General features: G+C 39.9%; 12 protein-coding genes across 12 annotated transcripts; 8 read left to right on the forward strand and 4 right to left on the reverse strand.

Annotated features, from left to right (window-relative positions):
- Positions 1-552: 552 nt before the first annotated feature.
- On the reverse strand, positions 553-1500 carry JH06_0512 (hypothetical protein; the record flags this gene model as incomplete). Its single annotated transcript, XM_014673793.1, is given in 5 exon segments — positions 553-966; positions 995-1127; positions 1157-1240; positions 1261-1323; positions 1340-1500. The coding sequence occupies 5 exon segments, from the start codon at positions 1498-1500 to the stop codon at positions 553-555; spliced, it is 855 nt and encodes a 284-aa protein (XP_014529279.1).
- Positions 1501-4715: 3215 nt separating this feature from the next.
- JH06_0513 (hypothetical protein) lies at positions 4716-5537 on the forward strand (the record flags this gene model as incomplete). The annotated part of the gene is made up of 4 exons (XM_014673794.1): positions 4716-4854; positions 4885-5186; positions 5217-5470; positions 5501-5537. The coding sequence occupies 4 exons, from the start codon at positions 4716-4718 to the stop codon at positions 5535-5537; spliced, it is 732 nt and encodes a 243-aa protein (XP_014529280.1).
- Positions 5538-5646: 109 nt separating this feature from the next.
- JH06_0514 (1-phosphatidylinositol-3-phosphate 5-kinase) lies at positions 5647-7455 on the forward strand (the record flags this gene model as incomplete). The annotated part of the gene is given in 12 exon segments (XM_014673795.1): positions 5647-5773; positions 5807-5979; positions 6043-6105; positions 6136-6179; positions 6193-6347; positions 6377-6413; positions 6441-6562; positions 6592-6738; positions 6827-7032; positions 7063-7178; positions 7209-7308; positions 7339-7455. 12 exon segments carry the CDS (start codon positions 5647-5649, stop codon positions 7453-7455), a joined length of 1407 nt encoding a protein of 468 aa, XP_014529281.1.
- Positions 7456-7910: 455 nt separating this feature from the next.
- On the forward strand, positions 7911-8767 carry JH06_0515 (hypothetical protein; the record flags this gene model as incomplete). The annotated part of the gene is made up of 6 exons (XM_014673796.1): positions 7911-7985; positions 8064-8290; positions 8321-8462; positions 8492-8565; positions 8595-8679; positions 8723-8767. 6 exons carry the CDS (start codon positions 7911-7913, stop codon positions 8765-8767), a joined length of 648 nt encoding a protein of 215 aa, XP_014529282.1.
- A 244-nt stretch (positions 8768-9011) lies between these two features.
- JH06_0516 (1-phosphatidylinositol-3-phosphate 5-kinase) lies at positions 9012-11027 on the forward strand (the record flags this gene model as incomplete). Its single annotated transcript, XM_014673797.1, is given in 14 exon segments — positions 9012-9044; positions 9075-9197; positions 9228-9530; positions 9562-9652; positions 9685-9784; positions 9815-10017; positions 10048-10115; positions 10146-10314; positions 10345-10457; positions 10488-10507; positions 10533-10680; positions 10697-10779; positions 10825-10880; positions 10915-11027. 14 exon segments carry the CDS (start codon positions 9012-9014, stop codon positions 11025-11027), a joined length of 1623 nt encoding a protein of 540 aa, XP_014529283.1.
- Positions 11028-11416: 389 nt separating this feature from the next.
- JH06_0517 (hypothetical protein) lies at positions 11417-13800 on the forward strand (the record flags this gene model as incomplete). Its single annotated transcript, XM_014673798.1, has 3 exons — positions 11417-11643; positions 11669-13492; positions 13524-13800. The coding sequence occupies 3 exons, from the start codon at positions 11417-11419 to the stop codon at positions 13798-13800; spliced, it is 2328 nt and encodes a 775-aa protein (XP_014529284.1).
- Positions 13801-16499: 2699 nt separating this feature from the next.
- On the forward strand, positions 16500-17314 carry JH06_0518 (proteasome 26S; the record flags this gene model as incomplete). The annotated part of the gene is made up of 3 exons (XM_014673799.1): positions 16500-16590; positions 16621-16706; positions 16736-17314. 3 exons carry the CDS (start codon positions 16500-16502, stop codon positions 17312-17314), a joined length of 756 nt encoding a protein of 251 aa, XP_014529285.1.
- Positions 17315-17392: 78 nt separating this feature from the next.
- JH06_0519 (TAT pathway signal protein) lies at positions 17393-19059 on the forward strand (the record flags this gene model as incomplete). The annotated part of the gene is made up of 9 exons (XM_014673800.1): positions 17393-17671; positions 17701-17880; positions 17911-18201; positions 18232-18351; positions 18382-18448; positions 18479-18595; positions 18625-18704; positions 18736-18825; positions 18856-19059. The coding sequence occupies 9 exons, from the start codon at positions 17393-17395 to the stop codon at positions 19057-19059; spliced, it is 1428 nt and encodes a 475-aa protein (XP_014529286.1).
- JH06_0520 (glycosyltransferase-like protein) lies at positions 19056-19604 on the reverse strand (the record flags this gene model as incomplete). Its single annotated transcript, XM_014673801.1, has 4 exons — positions 19056-19123; positions 19152-19258; positions 19287-19531; positions 19554-19604. 4 exons carry the CDS (start codon positions 19602-19604, stop codon positions 19056-19058), a joined length of 471 nt encoding a protein of 156 aa, XP_014529287.1.
- A 1546-nt stretch (positions 19605-21150) lies between these two features.
- Positions 21151-21659, reverse strand: JH06_0521 (40S ribosomal protein S24; the record flags this gene model as incomplete). The annotated part of the gene is made up of 4 exons (XM_014673802.1): positions 21151-21279; positions 21312-21397; positions 21430-21556; positions 21588-21659. The coding sequence occupies 4 exons, from the start codon at positions 21657-21659 to the stop codon at positions 21151-21153; spliced, it is 414 nt and encodes a 137-aa protein (XP_014529288.1).
- Positions 21660-21769: 110 nt separating this feature from the next.
- On the reverse strand, positions 21770-22352 carry JH06_0522 (hypothetical protein; the record flags this gene model as incomplete). Its single annotated transcript, XM_014673803.1, has 3 exons — positions 21770-21971; positions 22002-22196; positions 22231-22352. 3 exons carry the CDS (start codon positions 22350-22352, stop codon positions 21770-21772), a joined length of 519 nt encoding a protein of 172 aa, XP_014529289.1.
- A 626-nt stretch (positions 22353-22978) lies between these two features.
- JH06_0523 (hypothetical protein) lies at positions 22979-23558 on the forward strand (the record flags this gene model as incomplete). The annotated part of the gene is made up of 4 exons (XM_014673804.1): positions 22979-23148; positions 23180-23271; positions 23302-23388; positions 23419-23558. 4 exons carry the CDS (start codon positions 22979-22981, stop codon positions 23556-23558), a joined length of 489 nt encoding a protein of 162 aa, XP_014529290.1.

Here is a 23558-nt window from a genome sequence, read left to right on the forward strand (position 1 = left end):
TGGATTGTATAAGGGAGCTGTTCCTCGTATGTGTGTACAGGCACCTCTGTTCTCCATCGCTTGTACTGCTTTTGAACTCCAGAAGAGGTATCTAATGTATGGATCCTTTTTCCCCAAGCTCTAAGTCGTTTTAGTGAGTAATCATTCTGTTTGTTGTTGAGTTCTTTGAGTGAATTACATTATTTCTGAGAAGGTTCGAAGCTTAGGATGGACAGTTCCAGTGATAAAAATGACTCAGTACTTGAGGAACTCCGTCAGATCAAGGTAGCAGTGAATCAATTGTACATAAAGTATGTGGAGTTCATTACATTTGTAGAAATGAGAAACTCAAGCAGTTGATAGAGATGACTAATATCGATTCCTCATTTAGCAAGAAAGTTGCAGTTATTTATGAAATGCAGGATTTACATATAGGAAATGAAAAAGGTCTCAGATGCTTGGGATCGGATTCTAGCACGATTTGGTTGTGATTCTCGTGAATCATTGGAAAGTGGGAATACTCCTGCGTTGAAATGATATATTTGTTTTAAAGTGTTGATTCCAACAAACAAATCAATCTTCCTTTACCCTTCTTTCATCTTCATAAACCTCGGTACACAGTCTCTTGATGATTTTATCGATATCCCTTCCAGGAAGAGGGAGGAACCAATTCAAACAGAAGGGTTCACCCATCGTCTCTACTAAGGATTCATAGAAACTTGATGTAGTAGTTGACTGCTGGTCTCTGGATTCCTCGATAAACGTACGATCATACCACACATTCTTAAATTGGTCATAAAGAAGAATAATGCAGAACACACAGAATATGACAGAAAAGATCACTTGAATACAAACGAAGATTTGGGTGTTCAATTCATTTTCAAAGAATGGAAATGCAATATGCCAGCGATGGAAAAACTTAAGCAATTTTGGTTTTTTATATAATCCAGTAAAGATATACTCCAAAGGCAACCAATGGAAGTATCGCTAGATAGAAGGACTCCGACAATCTTACCTTAAATTTGGAGCTGTAGAATCTGCAGTACATTATGGTCATAATGATTGCGATTGTTTCACCAATACTCACATAAAGAAGGAATAACATGAACGGCTTTTGATTTCGAGCTCCTACACAGTTGCTGATCCATCTATAATGAAGAGGAAACGAGAAGAATACGGACAATGATGATCCATCTTTAAAATACATTTCTGACATCGTCTACAGTGATGTGCTCGAAAGGGCTTGATACAATTGCAACGACTACAAGTAAGAACAGATACACTCCACTACGTGCATCTATGATAATACTTTGCATTTGGATCCCTTTCTTCAATCCTTTGAACCTACATATGGAAACACACACTCAGTCTTACGACATCCATATCAACAATTCCAGGTTCTGTGAAAACAGCTTGATAGTATGACCATAGAATCAGTATCACACAGGAGTAGAACGGGATCAGAATTAGAGCACTTTTATATCCGACACCCAGTATTGGAATCACAAGATGGAAGGTCATACAGTATATTACATAGGTAATTTGAGCAAGTGCCTAGAAATGAACTTCAGCAAAAAGTACAAACAAATGGTACAGATAAGTAGGCTACTGGATCTCTGTAAGAGCACCAGCATTTTCCACAACAAAACCCCATTGTTTGAGGAGAATTGAACACTTTTCTTTTGACAATTCTTTGATTCAGTTCAGATGGACAAGTGGTCAGATCAATGGTGATTCCGATGATGATCTCCAGGTTCAATGCTTGTTCCCATAATTTTTGTTCTATAGTATTTCAAATATAAAGGTAATTCTTTCATGACTTCGGATGAAGAAGGTGAAGTCAATAAGAAGTCGTTAGTTGTGCTCTCTTCTGACGATGATTCATTGAATGAGACCTTTTACGGAGATCGAGTTACAGGACAGGTGAATGAGCCAATCCAGGAACATACAGGAGATCAGGATTCTATGGAAGAGGGACCAATTCCTCTGGTGAGTGCCCCAATCCGGGAAGATCCTGTTACAGCTAATACAGAGGACTTCCATCCCATGCCGGATACGATTTCGTCAACGTGGGAATCATAGATTTGAAATAACGATTAGAGATCAGATTCAGGGAGAAAATATCTCAATATCTGAGTTGACAGCAAGAACACAACAATTGATGCGTGATGTTGGAGTGAGTGAACGAAAGCGGAATTTAACATGCAGAAAACGATTCAAAGTTCCCCAACTAATGTATCTATCAAGCCATCGGATGATAAAACAAGGAGACTGAAATCAAAGTGGTTTGATGGTGATTGTTGTTATGTAGACTGATTAAGAAACTACAGGCAATGAAAACAAAGAGAGAATCGATGGTCAAGTTAAGTACAGTCGATGATGTGTTTGCACAGACCCAACGAATGAAACCCAAGAGGATTGTTGACCTGGCTATAGAAGAAGAGAAGGTAGTTTCTGAGGAAAAGAAACCTACCATGGACGAGTCGAAGGCAATAGAACCAGATACTGTGGAGGGATTCTTGGGAGATGTTCCAGAACAATTTACAGGCAAGCCCAAACTGACAGCAACCAATGATTCTGATGATGTTGTTGATGGTGAGAGATCTGATTTGTAGGATTTAGTGATTGTGGAAGGAGGAAAGCCAGAAGAGTCGAGTCTGAAAACGTTTAAATCAAGTGTGAAGGATGTTCGTCTGGATACAACGACTGTGGACCCAACTGAGGTGGAATCTCTGTTAGCAAAGAATATTGAGATGACTCGATCTATGCGAAGTCAGTTAGAGCGATCCGCAAGTAGCATTCGACATGAGAGGAGAGACATTCGTAAGATGTTGGAATATGAAGTGGGAAAGCAAGCGATTGATGAAGGTTGGATATGAATTGTGGAATGAATTGAAGAGAAACAGAATGAAGATGTTGACCTTCAATTAGACCAAATGATACGACAATCTGAAGAAGAGGAGAAGAAGATGGAAGAAGAGGAGCAAATCTGGAATGATGAGGAAGAGATTGAGAATGTGAAAGAGAGAAAGATGACTTCATTGACTCGTCTATCAGAGGATGAAGAAGAAGAAATGGAAGGAAGCCTATCAGAAGACAATTTGGAGAAGAAGTCTCAGGAGTCTGAAGAGAGATCTCAGCAAATGGTTCAACAGGAATCTGAAGAGAAATATCAGGAGAAAGACAAACAGGAACCTCCACAGAAGGCTGAGATGACACCTTCAGTTGATTCAAAGCCAAATACAAGTGATTTGCTGGTGTTAGGGTCCGATGGAAAGTTGCGGAAAGCAAAGCCAGCAGTAAGTCTTGTAGACCTCTTCAAACAAGCAAGAGAGAAGAAGATAAGGAGTCAGTCTGAATCCCAAGCCAAGGAAGAGACTCTGTTTGAGAAGGAGGAGGAGAATGAACAGGAAGACGAAGCCTCGATTCCTGAAGATGAACCTCCTTCAGATGAATCTGCTCCAGAAGATGAAAATGATTATACTGAACAACCAACAGCTGAAGATTACGCACGTTACAAAGAAATGATGAAAGAGCCTACACATGTGCACAACGACTTGCTAGATAGTGAGGCCGAAGAATCTGGAGATGACATTCCTCTGGAAGGTGAGTTAGAGGAGAAGGAAGATGGGAAGATTGTGATACCAAATGGGATTGATATTGTGGAACGAGCAGTAACAGAGAAAGAACGAAGAGATCTGCTCAGTCTTCATCACCGTATGAAGGAACAGGAAGATGAAGAACAGTTGGCATATGTGAAGAAGGGGATTCGAGAAGGACCAGCGTATATGCGAAGTAAGAATTAAGACGACTTTGATAGGGAAGGACAAATGCGAAGGAATAAGGTGGCATATGATGCATTCTCCGATGAAGAGAACGAGAAGAAGCGTACTGTAGTGAACAATTTGGAGGAAGAGAGTGAAGAGAGTGAGGAGATGAATGAAGAAGAACAGTATTTACGAGAGATCCGTAGAGAACGATTACTTCAAAAGTTACGAGGAGAAGAGAATGAGGACGAGAAAGAAGAAGAAGAGGAAGAGAAGGATGAGAGTGATCATGATGCCTTTGATCCAGAAGAAGTGAAAGAAATCGAGGCTTTCAAACAGCGATTGCAGCAACGACGAGAATTAGAGAGATCTCGTTCACAGAAAACTGATTTCTCGCGTAAGTACTGATTACTGGATTTATGGAAAGAAATTGTGTCTTTTGACAATCCCGAAGTAGCTTCATTCTTACAACGTTCCTCTAGCCTCTCCTCAACCATAGATTCACCTTCAGGCAGTTTAGTTCGTGTAAATAGCTTGAAAACAAGCAATTCGATGCAATCCAGACGATTAACACTGCAGAATGTGGGAATGAAAGAGTAATGTAAGGAATAGAGTGTTTCTCAGACACCAAGTGTATTATCAAACAGTATGATTAGTTCATTGAGTCGAAATAACTCACGTTCAAGCAATACTACTGTTGGGAGAGGAAAGAAAGAATAATGAGTAGGTGACAAGGACATCATTCCTGTTTACAAGTACTGAAAGAAAAGAATCACCGTCATTTGGAAATAATAATTTGGGTATAAGAAACGCGAAGACTTGACTTGTAGATCAGTCAAAATCGCTAAAACGATCAGGATCATCCCTCAAACGATCAAAAACAATAAATCTGAATGATAAACGGTCAAAATCGATGACTTATTCTGTTTGTTGGAAATCGCAAAAACGGTTATTTCGAGAAGCTGGCGTATGTCGAGAATGACAATAGATGACTATTTCCAGAAGAATATAATGATCTTTAACATCTTCCGAATTCTAGGAGATCTGTGCCATCTTCTAAGCTTTATAGTTCTACTAAGTAAAATCAAGAAAACCAAATCGTGCTATGGTAGACTTTTATGTACAAAGTGAGTGTTAGGGATTTCTTTCAAGACTCAAGGACTCTATTTTATTGTCTATATTACGAGATACTTGGACTTGTACAAGGTTATTCTCCATCCAAGTAAATTGGCCAATGGTCTTGTTCTCTATAATTCTATAATGAAGGTGTTGTATATTTCATTGACATTATACATTTCGAATATGATGATGCGAGTGAGCCCGTATCGAACAACATATGATAAAAACGGGGATTCTTATGATGTTGTAAAATGGGCTTTAGCTCCTGCAGCCATTTTGGCTATCCTTTTCCACCGTCATACTGACAATCTGGTTTTGGATGTAGCTAATCGTTTCATTTAATAACCATAGATCACATGGAGTTTTTCAATTTATCTTGAAGCTGTATGCATCATGCCTCAGATCATCATGCTTCAGCGATATAAGGAGATTGAAAACCTGACATCCAACTATGTTGTTCTTCTTGGATTGTATCGTGCCTTCTATATTTGCAATTGGATCACACGTTATCTAACAGAGAAGAATTACCGCAATTGGATTGGATGGATTGCTGGTACTGTTCAGACAGCTTTATATTGTGATTTCTTCTACTATTATGCGTTAAGGTGAGGGTTCGGGGATAGGTTGATGGATAGTAAGTGGTTTGGAAAGAAGATGAGTCTTCCAACATAATTTCGGAATCCATTTGTACTCTGTTATTCAAGTTGTTTGTTGAATCTATGGATAGATAACTTTTGTATGTTACGCATATGCAAATAATCCACACAATCCATATCTCAGGATGTGGAGTTATTTAAACAAGAGTTCGCTTCCAATATCCAAATGCAAGGAGTATACATCCTTTCCAGAGCCAAATGGAAAGCCAGAATTGTCGGGACTCGCTTTCTTTGAGAATGATAGTGCAAATAGTTGGTTTCATTCTTTTTTGTGATTACCTTTAGATGGTTCTCGTTATCAGACAAAGAGTGCAGTAAGTAGTATTCTCACGTTATTATTTCAGATTGATAGTAATGCATCTCTGTGGATGCCTGATGAAGTTTGTTTGTCTTGTTACAGCTGCCAACAAAAGTTCACAGTGTTAAGAAGAAAACATCATTGTCGTATTTGTGGTCAAGTATTCTGTAGTGACTGTTGTCAATTACATGATGTTTGAACGAGAATGAGAATTGATCTGTAGGGTTATGCATTTGGTTTTGCAGGAAGCATCCGAATATGCAATTATTGTAATAATCTCATGAAAGTAAGGAAAAAGGAGTGAACTAAATCATAGAATCAGCTTAGCGATTCTTCTTCAATGTCAGATGTTTCTAGAAAGTGTTACTTCTAGATCTCGAATCCATAATGTGGATATGGATACATATCAGTACCATCACCGAAATGCACTTCATAAGTCTGGTTCAGCAGCATACGGAGATGATCTATCGCTAGATCTTCCTGATAATGACGAAGAAAGGACTCATATCTTGCCCTGTGACATTCTAGGTAAGTATTGGAGTTCGCATATAGTGTAGACGATAGTACTGATTTCAATCCTCAACCAACAACGTTGTGGTACGTTCTATTAATGATATATAGAGGTTGCTTCTACAAGGACGGGATTATCAAGATCTTTACTGAGATTCATAGTGATATGCATTCTTCACCTGTACTGGATGAGCAAAAGTTATTTATGCGTCAAGGAATGGTATGTCGAGGAGGTAATGGTGATCCATCTCTTTCATCGTAGCTCAGTATCTGAAGGCATTAGCCAAACAGTTGATATCAGAATCTGGGTTATTTACTGTCAACACAGAGAAATGGGTTCAGATCGTACTGCGATTATCTCGAGCTGTATGTGATAATCTGACAGAAGAGGCAAATGAATCTAGTGAGGGTATTTTTGGAATGAATACAAATCGATTTGGTTTTGAAATGCCTATTCAACAAAATAGTCTGCATTTTTGTCATATCATGATGACTAGTTTCGGAGATAAATTCTCCTAATGTTGTTTCGTCCTCTCTATCACCTGAAGGAATGTCCTCAGAATTGCCTGAGATGAATGATCGGAAGATGCTAGGCTTTGGTTCGCTTGAGACAGAAGTGAGTGTTATCAAAGTGGAAGGTGGAACTCCTGATCAGAGCGAGTTTGTTGATGGGTTAATGATTCAAAAGAATCTCGCTCACAAGGTAGGAAATGAAACCTAAGATAAATGTGAGTGTATGCGACATCGTATTGAATCACCTCGTGTATTGCTGATAGCGTGTCCTATTGAATATTACAAATCAAAATATCAATATGCATCATTATCAACACTATTATCACAAGAAGTTGAGTACATGAGAATGATTAGGATGATCGATAGACACATTCAGATTATTGTGAAGAAGATTCTCACATTATCTCCTGATGTGATTCTTGTTGGTAATAATGTGAGCAAATATGCATTGGATCTGTTTTTGGAGGTGAGAAAGAATGGAGAAAGTAAGAATTAGCAGAATGTCAGTGTGATTGTGAATTGTGAGGGGTCTTTACTAATGCAAGCAGCTCGGATGACAGGAGCAAAGATCATTCGACATCTGGATGACATCGCTTGTAGCTATGTTGAGTAATCTAGACCGTGTAGTGCAGAATCCTCAAGAAATCATTGGAAGCTGTGGTCTCTTTGTTGTGCGTGATTATCGTACAGTGTCACGACCACGACGTCAATCATGTTATGTTGATGTAAGGAAAAGAGGGACTGATAACAATGAGACTCATGCTAGGGTTCATCGAACTACCACAATCACGTACTGTTGTTTTGAGTGTTGCGATGTAAGCCGAGGATGCACAGTACTGTTGCGTGGAGGTAATGAAGCTCTGTTGAAGAGAGCACAAGAGATTCTAATGTACCTGATCAAAGTACGATTGAGTCTCGATCGAGAGATCAGTTTTTATATAAATCTGGGAGTTACATCAACATCTGTGACTATTATGAAGGAACCAACACTGTACGTGAAGACACCTCGTCTATTAGCATCTTCACCATGTGTTGTTTTTGGGAGGTAATAACAATGCGTGCATTCACATGCTTAGCCCTCATTTCACCCCTACGAATACTCATAACGATTTTTTCGGAATAACCCAACTCAATCCAACTCAGGTATTCAACATCGTGTATGCTTGTGTTCGGTTGATTGGTGGATCCCAGGTGAGATGTGATTGAATGACTGACAATCAGTGTGGTCTGCCTGAGATCAAACAGATTGACTTCTATAGCTCGAATGATCGTTCATTTGGTCAGTTCCTTCGTGAGAACAATTGTAACACTCGTACTCTGTGTACTCGATGTCAGAAGCCTCTGTTATCGCATACTCTTCAAATCCTTCACAATGGAATCTCTATTGCTGTAACATCAGCCAGTGTAGGAACAGCGAAACAGAATTCGGATGTGATTCGAGTGTGGAGGTGAGTAATGAATGATCTTGTGAATCATAGTCGGTGTAAATGTGGTCATGAATCCTCTCCTGAAGTGGTGTCTGGTGCTACACTTCGTCTTTCCATGGGTGTCGTATTGCAACTGCTGTTCTATGATACCACATCTCTAGGCCCATGTGGTCATCGTCTGTTTGGTGATCGAGTTAGCTACTTATACGAATGCTTACATAGACGTTATTCTTCTTACAAGGAAGTATGCTCACTACATTCACATTTGCTCCTATGGCTTCCTACAGCATTACAAGGTATGTCTTTGAAGGGAGTTTCATTCCAGTTATCCTGCACTTTGGATGGAAGATGAACGACTCCCCACACTACTCAATCAGCAACTTCAAGCCTTCCTAGACGTCCAGAATCGAGTATTTTCGAAGTTTATTGATGTAATTTCTTCAAGAATTGTAGAATCGCGGGGATATAATGATATTTAGCAAGAAGAAGAAGATTTGAAGAAGCTTGGAGCTTTGAAGAGTCTGTTGAATCATATCAGTGAAGGAGCCAGAGCGTTGAATAATGAGTATGCAAAAATAGGAGGATATTTTGGAATAGTGTTAAATCGATCCGAATGAATGAATATTCTTCTCTATATCTGATTTATCGTTTGCGACAGCTATTATACCTTTGGAGCAATGTAAGGAGAGTACATTGTAATCATACATAGCGATGGGTCCATTCATTCTTTGATATTCTAAATATGAGTTCTGTCAAGCGAATTGACTCTGAGCCTGTATCTTTAGAGTTTGAAATGAAAGAGAAGTCTCCCGCGATTATTACACCAAGAATGGAAGACAGTCCAGTAGAGGTTGAATCTGGTTCCACAACACCTACAACTCCAGTAACCGTGAAGAGTACTCCAACCTCACTCAGTATGAACGAAATTGTTGGTATTTGCGGAATGACTGAAATCTAGATTTCATTACCTTCGGAACTGTTCTTTGGCAATCCTCAGTTGCCTCCAGATCCTGATAATCGTTTCATTCCTGTGTCTCTCCATCAACCCACAACGATTTTTGCATATGCAATGTCAACGAAGAAGTATTTGGGCGAATGTGCCGCAATGCGGAAATTGGTCCTGGAGGGTGGAACAGCGGGATGTTGTGACAATGAGCGTTTCTTACTGGATCGGAATGACAATGAGATTAAAATCGTATTGGATCTGGAAGAGAACGGAATACCGCAGAAAGTGGTCTGTTTGATATTCTTTGCTACTCAAGTGAGTATTGGTAATGCATCTCATAAACTAGTTTGCAGCGATTCGTGAAGAACGTAATGCCTGTAGTTATCTGCTCTCTCTTTCAATCTGTTCATCGCAAGATATGCATGGAGGGAAAAGTGGTACAAAGTGGAATTGGATCAGTGATGTTAAGGAGCGGAATTCTTCATTACAGGCGATAACAAATATCTGGTTAAAGTGATTTCAGCTCGTGAATTCGAGATGTTTGTCACGAATGCCCATACATACTTCGAGTAAGCAATATCAATTTATTTTGAATGCAGATATATTGGGAAGTGTCTATTTAAGGGTCTGCCTTCTCTACTATGTAAAGTACTTGGAATCTACCAGACCACTGTGACCGATGCATCAAACAAGAAGACTGTATCACATTACGTGGTGATGGAGAATCTGTTCTATGGCCAATCCATATCGTATAAATTCGATCTGAAGGGAAGTAATCGGAATCGCTATGCAACTGAAGGAAGTGAGATTGGATTGTTCTTGTGAGGTTTAGCGGAAGAGAACACATTACTGGATATGAATTTCATGGAGAAGCGAAAAGGAGTTCCTCTTCCTCTTCATGTTGAATTGACAGAATTGGTTAATTTTTAGGAATCGTCAAAAACTCTCCTGAATATTGGGATTATCAATGACACGCTATTTCTTTCTATTGTTAATGTTGTTGATTATTCCTTACTAGTGGGTGTGAATGAGGAAACAAAGGAATTGGTAGTGGGAATCATTGATTACTTCCGATGCTATGATATTATTAAGAAGATTGGTAAGGTTAAATTATCTTGATAAGAAATAGAGAATGGAGTGAAATCTGTGGGCATGATAATTGGCGAGAAAGAACCAACAGTCATTCCTCCTAATTTATATAAAAAGCGATTCAGAGTGAGTATGGATAGTTATTTTATTACTGTAAGTGCATTCTATGAGAGTGACGTATAGATGCCTGATCGGTACTTCCAGTTAAAGATGATTGGGAAAGAGTAGTTTGCTTGCAATTCATGTGTTTGTTATTATTCAGATTGTTCTTGTGATGTCGTCTGAAATTTCTCCCATCCCTCACAATTTGAATGCTTTACGGGCATGCAAGTTGTGCAAATTAATAAAGAACTATGATGAAGTTGGCATGGACATTGTGAATCAGCAAATAGTTTCTTCATAATGGATGTGAGAACTGTGATGATATCCTTCATATGGCTGGAGATGACGAACGAGTCCGAGAGATGACATCTCCGTATTTTGATGGGTATTATTGCTTCTATTAGTTTTATAACTCTAGAATGGTTTCTATATTGGACAGAGAGCGGAGTTGGGTTGCTTCTTGGCTTCAGAAGAGTAACTGGAATAGTTGAGTATAAATAACGATTAGAAGACTATATTCCAGGGATTTACGCTATAAATGTGACAGGCAAGCTTCCTGACTACATTCGGTCAACTCTGAACGAACAAGGAATTTACATTCCAGACAACTTTGAGAATTGATTATAATTGTTATTTGTATCCATTCTTGTGTTTGTTGGAAGTCTTGTGAATCTCTAGTATTGAATACGTTTATGCTATATAATCGGTCCACAGTGGAATAGGGAGAAATCCCATTTTCATCGAGAAAGTTAATCTACCGATAAAACGATACCAATGAAACGCCCTCCTTATCGGTTGAGTAGTAAGTCACTGAGACAGACGATTCAATTGTTCTACGTCTATTGACAAGTGTTTTCTTCTCTATCTGTACGTTTTGAATGATTCATATACTGATTTGTCAATCTTGTCTTATCTTGGCCTTGCCTTTCTTTAATTGTATTTGCTAACATTTTTAAAGATATTTTGAATCATCTACTTGTGAGTGATCAATGAATCGTCGTATGTGGTAGATGTTTCATATTCATGCTAAGGTGGAAATACTGGAAAGAAAGGAAAACGGGGAAGAGGAGGAAAGCCTCAACCAAGGAATGGAGCTCGTGGAAGTTCATTTTATTCATTTTGTTCAACTGGTAGATGCAAATACAGTTCCAGCGTCACAAAATCCCTTTGCTCCGTACATGAATACTGCTCCCGTTCCACCTCCTCCAACGTTTGTTCAGATCATTTTATTGACTCTGTAGTTCTCCACCAGATCCAGCTAGTGCACATTTGACAGAAATGTTGGGTATTGCCGAATCCAAGCCTCTTCCTCCAAATTATGGTTATGGTATGACAGGGAACTTTTCCATTCCAATTCCTGAGAATGTATTGACTCTTGAATCTCCAGTTGTCCAGCAGAATAAGCATCTGATGGATAAGTTGGGTCGTGTTCCTGTGATGCCTGTGACTCTTCCTGCTCCATTGGAGAAACCAGCACCTAGTCAAGCCCTGATCTGGCCTGTGCAGAAGTCTGAGGGACTTCAGGACTCTGCGCTGGTTGATCCGTTTGCTGTCAAGAAAGAAGAGACTCTTGCTGATCCATTCGCTAACAAACCTGGTGAAACTCCCACTGATCCTTTTGCTGACAAGACAAATGACACTCCTGCTGATCCATTCGCTGACAAACCGGAGGATACACCAGAGGATCCATTTGCTGATAAGCCTGAAGAAGCACTTTCTAATCCATTTACTAACAAGCCAGAAGAGCTTTCCATTCTCTCTGACCCTTTCACTGAGAGCAAACCTGAAGAGACTTCAGTTCTTCCTGACCCATTTACTGGGAATAAACCTGAGGCTTCCATTCTTCCTGACCCTTTCACTGATACCAAGTCCGAGGAGTCTACTCTCCCCAACCCCTTCACTGATACTAACCCGGAGGAGACTTCAGTTCTGCCTGATCCCTTCACTGAGAACAAGCCCGAAACTTCCGTTCTTCCTGATCCATTTACTGAGAACAAACCAGAGGAGAATGCAGTTCTTCCTGATCCATTTACTGATAACAAACCTGAGGAGTCTTCTCTCTCCAACGCCTTTACTGATAACAAGCCCGAAGAGACTTCAGTCCTCCCTGGCCCATTTACTGATAACAAACCTGAGGAGTCTTCTCTCCCCAACCCTTTCACTGATACCAAGCCCAAGGAATCCTCTTCTCTCCCTAATCCCTTCAGCGGGAACAAGCCTGAGTCCTCTCCTCTCCCTGAATCTATTCAAGAGAAATCCACAGCATTCTCAGATCCATTGGACTCTCAGCCTTCTCCGTCTGACGATCTCTTTGCTTCGCTTTCTCCCACTCCCGATACTCGCCAGCAGGAAATCGACACCATTTTTGACACCTCAAATACGTCAATGATGAAACGCCCGTCGCAAACTTTAGCAGAAATCCGTGCCTCTTCGACTCTGTCAAACCCAGAGTCCCAACAGCCAGCAGAAGATCCATTTGCTAATGTGTCTACCCCTGTAGACGATCTGTTCATGGGAATGACTTCACACGAGACACCAGAACCTGAGATCCTCACAGACATGTCCAATCCCGAAATCATCACGGAAACAACAAATCCAGAAAAACCCACAGAAACACCAATTCCAGAAATCCCTACAGAAGGGAAACCATTAAGTCGTCTGACTCCAGGAACTCTCCTTCCAGCCGACTCTCCTGAGGATTTACGCAAAGCAGCAGAGGCAATTGGAGTGAATATGAAGGAACCCGAAACTCCTGTTCTGATACCCCAAGAAGTTCAAGCAGTAGACGTAGTGAAATACTTCCAGGAGGATGAGGAGTTGGGCTCAGATGAGGAAGATGGAAAGCGGTTGCGAATCCTATTCGATAACATGCTTCCTGTTGTAGATGAGAATCCTGTGATTCCAGAACCTGAGGAGATGGCTGAGCAGGTGATTTGTAAGGCACGTGCGCTGTTGACTATGTTGGACTCGCTTTCAGTCTCATGGACACAGCAAAAGAAGAAGAAACGATTGGTGAATCAGGTGAAGAAGATTCTAGATGAACGTTGTTATTCAGAGATTGGTTATGACATCAAGGTGTGTGAAAAGTTGAACTTATGGATTGGATTGAGTGTGTAGAGCAATCAGAAAGGCAAAGATACGAGAAGAAGAGAAAAAACGCCAGATTTCGATGATTGAGACAAGTGTGAAGGAACTGGAAGAGCAGAAAAGTGTTCTAATGCAAATGATTGAAGGTCGATTGAAGGAGTATTTGCAACAGAAGAATGGTCTGACAGAAATTGCAAATCGTGAGATAGAAGAGTTTAATGTGATGTATGAAGAATTTGAAGCAATCTGTCACAACTTAAATGTGTCTATTGAAGATATACTTACAGAAGGTGCTAATGAGTCGTGAATGGGTTTGTTAACAATCAAGGAATGTATTTCGTAACTGAGAAATGATTCTTAAAGCCAAACTTCTGCACATCTCATCAGGATCATCACTAACCACACGATTCATCCATTCTGCAACCCGTTTCTTCTCATATAATTCAGCTGTCAACTGGGACACATTCTCACGATACTCATACTGTGTCGTAGCGACGAATAACTCCAATGATCCACGCCGAATTTGGGCTGATTTGTGGAATCGATAACGCAGGATGACTGCTGCCAAATCTCGATACGAAGCATCGAACACAGCAGTAAGCACAGGAAGAGTGAAGAGAAATGAGAGAGTATACAACAGAGAGGCAATGCATGATTCATCCCGAGGTGGAAATCGCAAACACCATGTTAACAAGGGTTCTGTCATGGATTGACTCACCTTCGAATAGTCATTTTTTGTCTTCTTTTCTGGTATTCCAGAATTAGGATTCTTTTGGTTCTCTGCTTTCTGCAAGATTTGTTTGCGATAATATGATGGTCTGTATCTAGTATTAGCCACTCGAATCATTCCATCCTCCTCCTGTGTGATGATGGAAATCGGAGTTTCTTTTGGTATGTCATTTTTATCCTGTATTTCCATGGATCCCATAAAGAGCATTTTGGCTGCTTGAGAGATTGCTTGCAACAGAGCAAGGCACTTCACCGTGAGGAGGTTATTCCTTCCATTCTCTCTCAGGAACTGGAAGATTTGGCTCATAGAAGGTTGACACTGCCGATAGATGAAGATTGCAATCACTTCACACCACTGCTCCCAGAACTCCTCACATCCTACGAGTCCATTCATCTCCAGCAGGATACTCAGAACTGATCGTGTTGCTGACGGATCTGTAACACATTCATCTGTTCGTACGAGACTCCGAATGGAGTTCCACACTTTGAGACGAGTGTAATGATCCTCACACGAGAGATCTGGAATCGCATCCTCAAGATGAGAGTAGTCAGTTGCGTTAACGAATTCCTCAGTTAGATCATAAGGAAGAAACTCCTCTTCCATCTCTGATAAATCAGAAGATTCTGTCACTTCTTCTGGGACTTGTGTGTTGATAAACTGATATTCCTCTTCAAGGAACACATTCACAATCTCATCAGGATCCAAATACTTGGATGTTTTTGGTATTTCAGAAATTGGAGAGATTTCTTCTTTCGACGTGTCTTCAGGATTTGGTTGTGTTACTGGAGTGATATCTCTCAAGCTGTTTACAATAGCATCCAACTCACTGAGATCCACAGCTGGCCAATCATATTGCTTCTCAGGAGTGAGCTGAGAAGCCACCAGCCGAGCAATGCCAATAACCACAGCACGCACCTGTAGATTCTCCGTAGAAAGTCGTTTTCCAATCCCCTGCGTAATCGAATCTAGAATCTCTGGAGAAGAATTGAAATCTGTGAGAGACACCAGACAGTAGAGAACCGATGTGAGCTGAGTTTGTTGTGTGGTGGAGAGATGGACGAATGAAGAGGAGGCGAATTGTGATACAAGTGTTTGAGTAAGCGAAAGGAATAACGAGGAGTGTGAGGGATGAACGATGGAGAATTGATAGAAAGAGTTAAGAATCTCCATGAGAGTGGAGAGTGTGAAGGGATAACGAATGATGAGCAAGCCAGTATGGGCGACGAAGAGCGAAGATTGAAAAACAGTTGAATTGAGTACTGCTTGATAATGAGAAGATGGATGGAGCTGAGTTGCATCCAATAGAATCGTCAGAATAAAATCACTGATTCGAAGCTCAGGAACGAGAGAAAGAAACTGTTGGCAAGATTCGATCAGATCAGTTCGAGAGATAGAATGCAGCAATGAACGGTAATTCTGATTCTCTCCTGCTAATGAATGAAGAATCGAACAAAAGGAAATGCCCATAGATTTTGCATATCCCAAAATACAACTCTTTTTGACAAGGCGTTTCATTTGATCGAAATCTCTGTTTTCAGTAAAACCAAAATAAACTTGCATAAGATGTGTACTGAACCAATTTGCATATGTCTGATAAGCAAAAAAGGAGAGAGAGAGATCTGGAAACAGATTGGAGATGATATCTGGAAGATGCAAGAGATAGTTTGTTACAGTCTCCACATGTTCCGAAAATAGTAAAAGAGAGGTTCCTGTTTCATCGAAAACACAGGTAATCTCCTCAATCAGGCTATTGATACGCGATTTGAGAAACATCAGAAGCAAAGACGCTTCTTCTTTGGAATTCCGCTTCGACTGCAACGAAGTAACAAATGTCACCAACATGAAAGAGGGAGGAAGAAGAGGATCCTCCAAAAACGATAATACATAAGATTTTTTCTCTGCTTCTGTCATTAGAAGATAGTACTGAGGCAATACGTTACAGATCACATAAGAGAGTAGTTTCTCATAGGACCCACATTTTGTAACATAGGATTCCTAGTTCAATTAACAATTCTATATTCAGACTACTTGAGACAAAGCAACTTCATGAAGATCATCTCTCACACGCACAATCTCCCTTAGCGCATCTTCCTTAGATTGTATTTCGTCCATACTTGCAATAACCAAAGTTTAAAGCGAACGAAGTGATCCAAGAAGAGTTCTAGTACGGTTAGAGTCTATGTATTTCGTCTTACAAAGAGTCTTGCAGATACAAGAAAGTACAACTACCTTCAGTCTCTCAAAAGATTGAAGTGGTTCTTTTAATTATCATTCCAATGGACAAGAAAGAATTGAACGAAGCCTATGAAAGACGATCGCAGATGGAAGAGAGGATGTGTGAGATTATCGACTTTCTGAATCTTCCTGGTGTGTGAACGTATTTTATTTGAGGAATAGGACCTAATGGAAAATCGCCTGTTGGTCTTCATGGTAATCTCCTTGACGAGGACGGATATCCTCGAGATGATATCGATATTGTTCAGGTATTTGTAATTGGATGGATTCACTCAAGATTCGGACGTTGCGTCATGAATTGGCAGAATTGCGAACGGATTATGAAGAATTAAATGAAAAAATGACTCAGATGACATATTCTATGTTTGAAGCGATGAAGAATCAAGTTCCCGAAGAATGCACAACAGCCTCAGAAATTGTCATTGAAGAGAAGCCAGTCACACCAGATTCGAAGAATCCGACGGAGCAAAAGGAAGATGATCCTCTCATGAACGTTGTTCTTCGAATGGAACGAGAAGAAGCTTCAGTTCGAGAATGGAAGGATCCTGAAGATTACATCGGATCCATCCGAACAGTTCAGCCAAACAGTATAGCCGAACGAGCTGGTCTTTTAGACTGTGATCGCATTATCGAGTTTGGATCCATTGATAAGAACTCGTTTTCAGGATTAAAACAGTTTGCAGAATACTTTGAACGAAGTCGAGGGACTGTACTGAAGGTGGTGGTAGGTCGGAATCATGGTGATCGCTATGAAACACGTACGATAGAAATGGATATTCCTGTGGACCCTTTAGAGAGACTAGGGTGGGGATGTTTGTGGGAGCTTACCTTTAGAATTCACTTTATTCCGAAATGACTACTTTATATGATAGGTTGGATGTCTTGTTTGTTGAATCTCAATCGTTTCAAATTGTGTTTCGATTCAGATCATTCTATGTGCACTCTCTTTTTATTGACTATTCTTCTGTCAGTAGCTTTTTCCCGTGTTCCAGAAGAGGAGAGAACATTTTCATCAGTGGTAATCGACAAATATCTTGTGGGGATAAAAGACAAGTTTAAAGACCCAGAACTTGCTGATCTTTTCGAGTCTTGTTATCCGAATACCCTAGACACTACGGTGTATTCTTTTACGGACAATCCTGAAGGTGATGAGGATACTTTTCTGATTACTGGTGACATCACAGCTATGTGGCTTCGTGACAGCACAAATCAGGTTCGCTTTGGAAGATGAGTTAACTCTAGATCCTCCCGTATTTACGTTTTGCAAATCATGACTCTCGGTTAAAGGCTCTAATTCGAGGTGTTCTCAACAGACAGGTGAAATCTGTTCTCATTGATCCGTATGCCAATGCTTTCAACTTTGACAAAACGGGTCATCCAGACTCTCACACAGATGACAATACGAAGAGACCTTCTTTTTTGGTACCTTTCGATTGTTTGTATCATGCTTAGGGAACTCGTTCGAATGCAATGACAAACGAGATTTTTGAACGAAAATTTGAAATTGATTCTCTTGCAGCGGTTCTTGCTCTTTCTGCCAAGTATTACAATACGACTATGGATTCTCTTCCTTACAATGATCGTTGGGTTCGTGCTGTGAAGTTGATAATTTCAACTGCTCGAAAGAACCAGGTAGAAAGTTCTCCCTACCATAACTACGAATACACGTTCACTCGCATTTGTAATCGACCCACAGAGACCTTGATGGATGGTCAGGGATGGCCATCTCGATATACAGGACTTGTATATGTTCTTGTTGGGAGTGATGGATAGATTCGAAGTGGTTTCCGTCCTTCGGATGATGCAACGAAACTTCCGTATTTCATTCCTGGTAATATCATGTTCTTAACTAATCTTCGTTATTGTGCTGATATTCTGGAGAATGTAGTACGAGTAAGCAAGAAGGGCAGAATTCATCATTAGGACAAGGAAACAGCTGCCGATGCCCGTAAACTGGCCGATGAGATTGATGAGGCAGTTCATCGATTTGGTAAGATGATTTGTGTTGAGTGATCGATAGGTATTGTGAATCATCCTTTTGCTGGAGAGGTGTATGCTTATGAAGTGGATGGGTTTGGAAGTGCGTATTTCATGGATGATGCAAATATTCCTTCTCTTTTATCATTACCATTTTTGGGTACGATTTTGGGATCTTTTTGATTGTAGGATATTTGGACAAGAATGATGTGATTTACCAAAATACTCGCAAAATGATTCTGAGTGAGTATAATCCCTATTTCTTTAAGGTTTCTGTTTGTTTTGGGGGTTGATGAGTAGGGAAAAGTGGGAGAAGGAATTGGAGGACCTCATGTTGGTCCTGGTTATATTTGGCCAATGTCACTTATTGTTCGTGCCTATACTTCGGACGTACGGTTTTATCGGATGGTTGATTTGTAGAATAAGGAGGAGATTCTTGAATGCATCGATGTGTTGAAGAAGAGTGCTACGAATGGATACATGCATGAGAGCTTCTTCCAAGATGATTTCAATAGTTATACTCGTCCTTGGTTTGCATGGACGAATAGTCTTTTTGGTGACATGTTAATTGACTTGATGCATCGTCATCCAGATTACATTTTAAAGAATTCAGTTGTTTCTTAAACAAACAGAATCACTTCTTGTAGGTCGCTAAATTGATATCTACAATCAATCTTCACATTTGTCTCTACATTTAGATAAACATAATAACTGACGGCTCTCATCCGGTTTCTTCCGAATTTCGTTAAGAAATCGTCGATACAGGCGAAGCATATCAGGATTCTCCTTAAATCGAGCTATATACTCTTTTGCATACTTTGATCTACATTAAACACATAAACATAACATACGGAGCATGAGGAATATCAAAAGCAAAAGATCGAGAAAGGATGTAATATTCATATCCCAAATAACGGAGATATTCGATCCATTGTACCTTATTAAATCCGTAGTTAATAAATCGCTCATCAAACAGAGGGAGAGTCTCGGATCTCCGTACCATAACATAAGGCTCCATAAATCGTTCTTTGAAACATTTATGATACACCAACTGGGACTTTGGATCCAGAATGAACCACACATCATTCACATAATTCTAGGCTAGATCATATTAAAACGATATACATGTGTTTTAGTACGCGGTCGAAACACAGAACAGTTGCTGGCATGTACACATTCCTTCAGATCATCTTTGGTTTTCGGTAGGAGTGGAATAGATCTGTAGATGAGATACACAAACGAAAGAAACAAGTCTACACACTCCTGAAATCCATTGCAAGGGAACTGCTTCAAGTAGGTGGAAGTGAATGAAAAAGCAGGAATAATTGTTACAAAATAATCATTATCGAGATAGGAGGATGGAAGTGATGATAATTCTTGATACAAATTGGCTAAAGTCAAATCTATCAAAAGGAACTACGAGCAGGCCACATGTCCATGTCAAACACGATAAAATGAGTGGTTTGAATGTTTGATATAGCAATATTCCGAAGACGATTAATTGGATAGATGTTGGTAGTGACACACGAAAGTGTTGATTTCTTTTTCCTCTGATAGACACAATCCTTTGTAGAATCAGAATTGTGGATATAGAGTGTAATGCGTAATCGGCTTGGATACTGATTTTCAACCAACGATCTCACAATATCAGGTTCTTCCTTTTCTGTAATGAATAATGCTATACTTATGGACCCATGCCAACGTTCCAGCAGATGGGGAAGAAAGAACAGTCGTTCGGATCTAATGGAGATATATCTTAAGAATGTACGATGATTGCGAGATGATTGTGAAGTCAGGCTCTGTAGAATGAGAGAGAACTATGAATCAACATGAAGGTGCGTAATGACTTGGCTGAATATGAGGTGTTGAATCATCGAGATGGGTGGATCCAGAATAGTACGACAAGTGATGGGGTTGTAAAAATGTGGACTCATTAACCAGGCGTTTGGGAAGTTTCAGTTGGATATTCTTCAGAATATCGTTATAAGGAGTTCGTGGAGACGAATTGGGGTTCCTTCGAGTATACATCGTTTCCATCCTTTTAGGTTTTGATGTGGAGGGGATCGGATTTGTTGATGGAGAAATAAACGGAATTGAAGGAACTGATGGAGTAAATAGCGATGGAGACAGTATAGAAGGTGATGGAGGAATAGCCTGTGATGGTACTGACACAGTTCTGGTGGGAAAAAAGTCAGAAACAAGCAGCTTCGTAGGAATTGGAGTATTCAGTCTCAGTCTAGAGGATGGCGTCTCACTTTTCCCATCTCCAGAATCAATTTCACGACTAAGAACATTCTCGTCTTGGTGCACTTGTTCTTCTACCAAATCAACAGAAGTAGCATATAACTTCAAATCTCTTTCTTAATGAATACACTCATTCATCCAATACTTCCTATCGATTTTAACATAAGACTTGAGAGCTTCATCTCCACTTTAGTCCCTCTTTGTCCGATCATAGATTGAGAACTATTGAGAATCAACTCATTATAATTTCTGGATAACAGGAACCAGCAATACCTTCACATTACAAAACTCCATAACCAATACCATATCAATAGAAGAGAAGCAGACAACAAGAATAGAGAGAGGAAGTCAGACTTATTCATACACTTTGGAGTGAAAATGGAATGACTTAGTGAATAAGTCCAACCTCTCATAATCCATAGCTAACAACAAACAAATGAAACAACCACACCAAACTCCAGAGAGATCTGCTTAATCATCCTGAGCCTTCTTAGCCTTATGGAGAGCAGCACGACGTCCCGTTCCCCAAATCTTCTTCTGGTGATTCTTCTTCTCCTTCAACATCTTTCTTCCCTGACGAGGATACTCCTGGATTCCGAACTACATGTAAACGTTTAACAGCATCTCTATACTCTAGCCAGACGGTACTTGGCCTCGAACTTCTTCACATCATTCAAGGAGTCATAGATAAGAGCAAATCCAGTAGATCGACCTCCACCTAATACATCACGAATGCCTTAGACGAATTACCGAAAGCAATTTGGAAGCCAAAGAGGATGATGCACTTATCGTCCTGGACGTTGTACTTCTTGGCCAGAGTCGCCTTAAGCTCTTCCTTTGAGACAGAAGCACGCTTGGGATGAATCACTTCGATCGTCTAGCTCTAATACACAATAACCATAACAAACCATCTGACGACGCTTCAGAAGGGGGTTTCTCATGAACTTTCTCACACGAACAGTGACAGCAGCTTCAGACATCTTTACAGGGTGTAGTTTGTGATAACAAAGCGAATGAAATGAAGCATGTTTAGTGATCCATAGTGATCATAGACAGGATTATTGATGCTCAATTCAGCAAAGAAAGAGTCTCAGTGGACCTTATTCTTTTCGGATTTCTTTAAAATCTTGCGTTCCTCTCTGTGGATAGTCAGGTTTCTCTCGTCACTTAGATTCCATAACTCCAGAAACATTGCTATTTTGATTCCCGTTGACTCGTACAATCCTTGGAGAGACGGATCCGCAAATACAATCAGAGCAACTCGACATAGCGATTCGATGAATCCTTCATAACTAGGTATTATAGATACGCAGAGTGACTACTCTAAGAGATTGGCTGTAGCGATCTTGCTGCTATCATTCCTTCGATCTGCAATTCTCATATAACTGTTCACAGCATCCTCTTTGCTGATGAACTTGGGTAATAATCCATAATCTTCTAACAAATCCAATTGGTCGTCGATGCTATGTAAGAGTTCACCGTTGTAATCACAAGCATATACATTGAATAATTTATACCTAGTAGAATAAAACAATCACATTGAAACTGTACAAGATTGCATTGTACTTGTCACACATGACTGCAGCCTCATACGAAACTGGATTACTAGGTTCTGTTGGTTCTGTATCACTCAAACTAGGTGAAATGGAAATGCTATCTCTTGATATACTCATTATATAGAGTTTTTAGTCCAAACTCATCAGAGGCGCAAAACCGGTTATTCCCCAATAATGGCAATCTATTGAAAGAGTCTTCCAAGGCCTTAGAAAGAGGTAATTCAATGATTCTGCATACACTGGTTAACTTCGATTGGACATTGTAGTGGAAATAGTCATTCTTGTCCTACCATGAAGAGAATATGCATACAAATGGATAAAATAAAATCAAGCATATGATTCGAATCTAATCCCTCAATAATTGATAAAAAACTATTAACCAATCAAATACTGCTACGTAGTTGTTTTCGAGGTTCTCACGTAGGCTTCCACGATTCATTCAGATCAATAGAATGTTAACTTGGATACTGGTCTTTGTTTGTTTGCTTGCTACTTCCTATTCGAGTTCGTAGTATGCTTTTAAAGTAATCTGTAGCTTGCACAAGTCTTGCTGGAATCTGTTATGGAGTTAGTATGTGCATATCCACTCGTAATCACATGTAGCACAGAATACACTACAGTTCAATATCAATTGGAGGGGGATTCCTACTTACGAAGATGCTGTTAGTTCGTTCTTTAACGAAAATCAATGTGGAAGGAAGAGATACTCCTATTTATACCAGTAGATCTTTGTCTTGTTTCTTATGGTTAGTAAAGTGTTGAAATGCAAAAAGACGGATGTCAAGAGGAAGTACGATTGTGTATCAACAACAAAATCTGTTTGGATCAAGGTCTTCGATACAACCGACTATGTGATGCAACAGTACTTGGCCAAATGCAATAATAAAATGGCTGAAAAATATATCGATATATCGTACATGTTGTTTCAAGACCTTGAACTCTAGGAAACTGTCATGTTTGATCGATGGTGTTGATCCCTTCGCTTCAGAACGGAGTAAGATTAAGGAAACTCAGACTCGTACGATTGAAGTGGATGGTAGATGTGAGAAGATTGACTGATGACTAGAGAACAATTTCCCTGTGTATGAGGAATATTATCCTGGTGAAGGCAGTTGCGTTTGGAATTATGAAGTGAATGGATTGCAAATCTCTTGTAGGAATATGGAGTTAGTGTAATCAGTAGTTTATGTGATTCTAAGCATTGTCATAGTTATCCTTGTTCTCTTTATTGTGATTTTTATCTATGCTCAGAAATATCGCAAAGAGAAACGCAATCCCTTAAACCGCACAATGAGGGAGCACTTAGTTGATTCGTCAGTTTAA

This window comes from Blastocystis sp. subtype 4 (assembly GCF_000743755.1).
Source record: "Blastocystis sp. subtype 4 strain WR1 chromosome Unknown seqid_0027, whole genome shotgun sequence".
Classification (NCBI taxonomy): domain Eukaryota; class Bigyra; order Opalinata; family Blastocystidae; genus Blastocystis; species Blastocystis sp. subtype 4.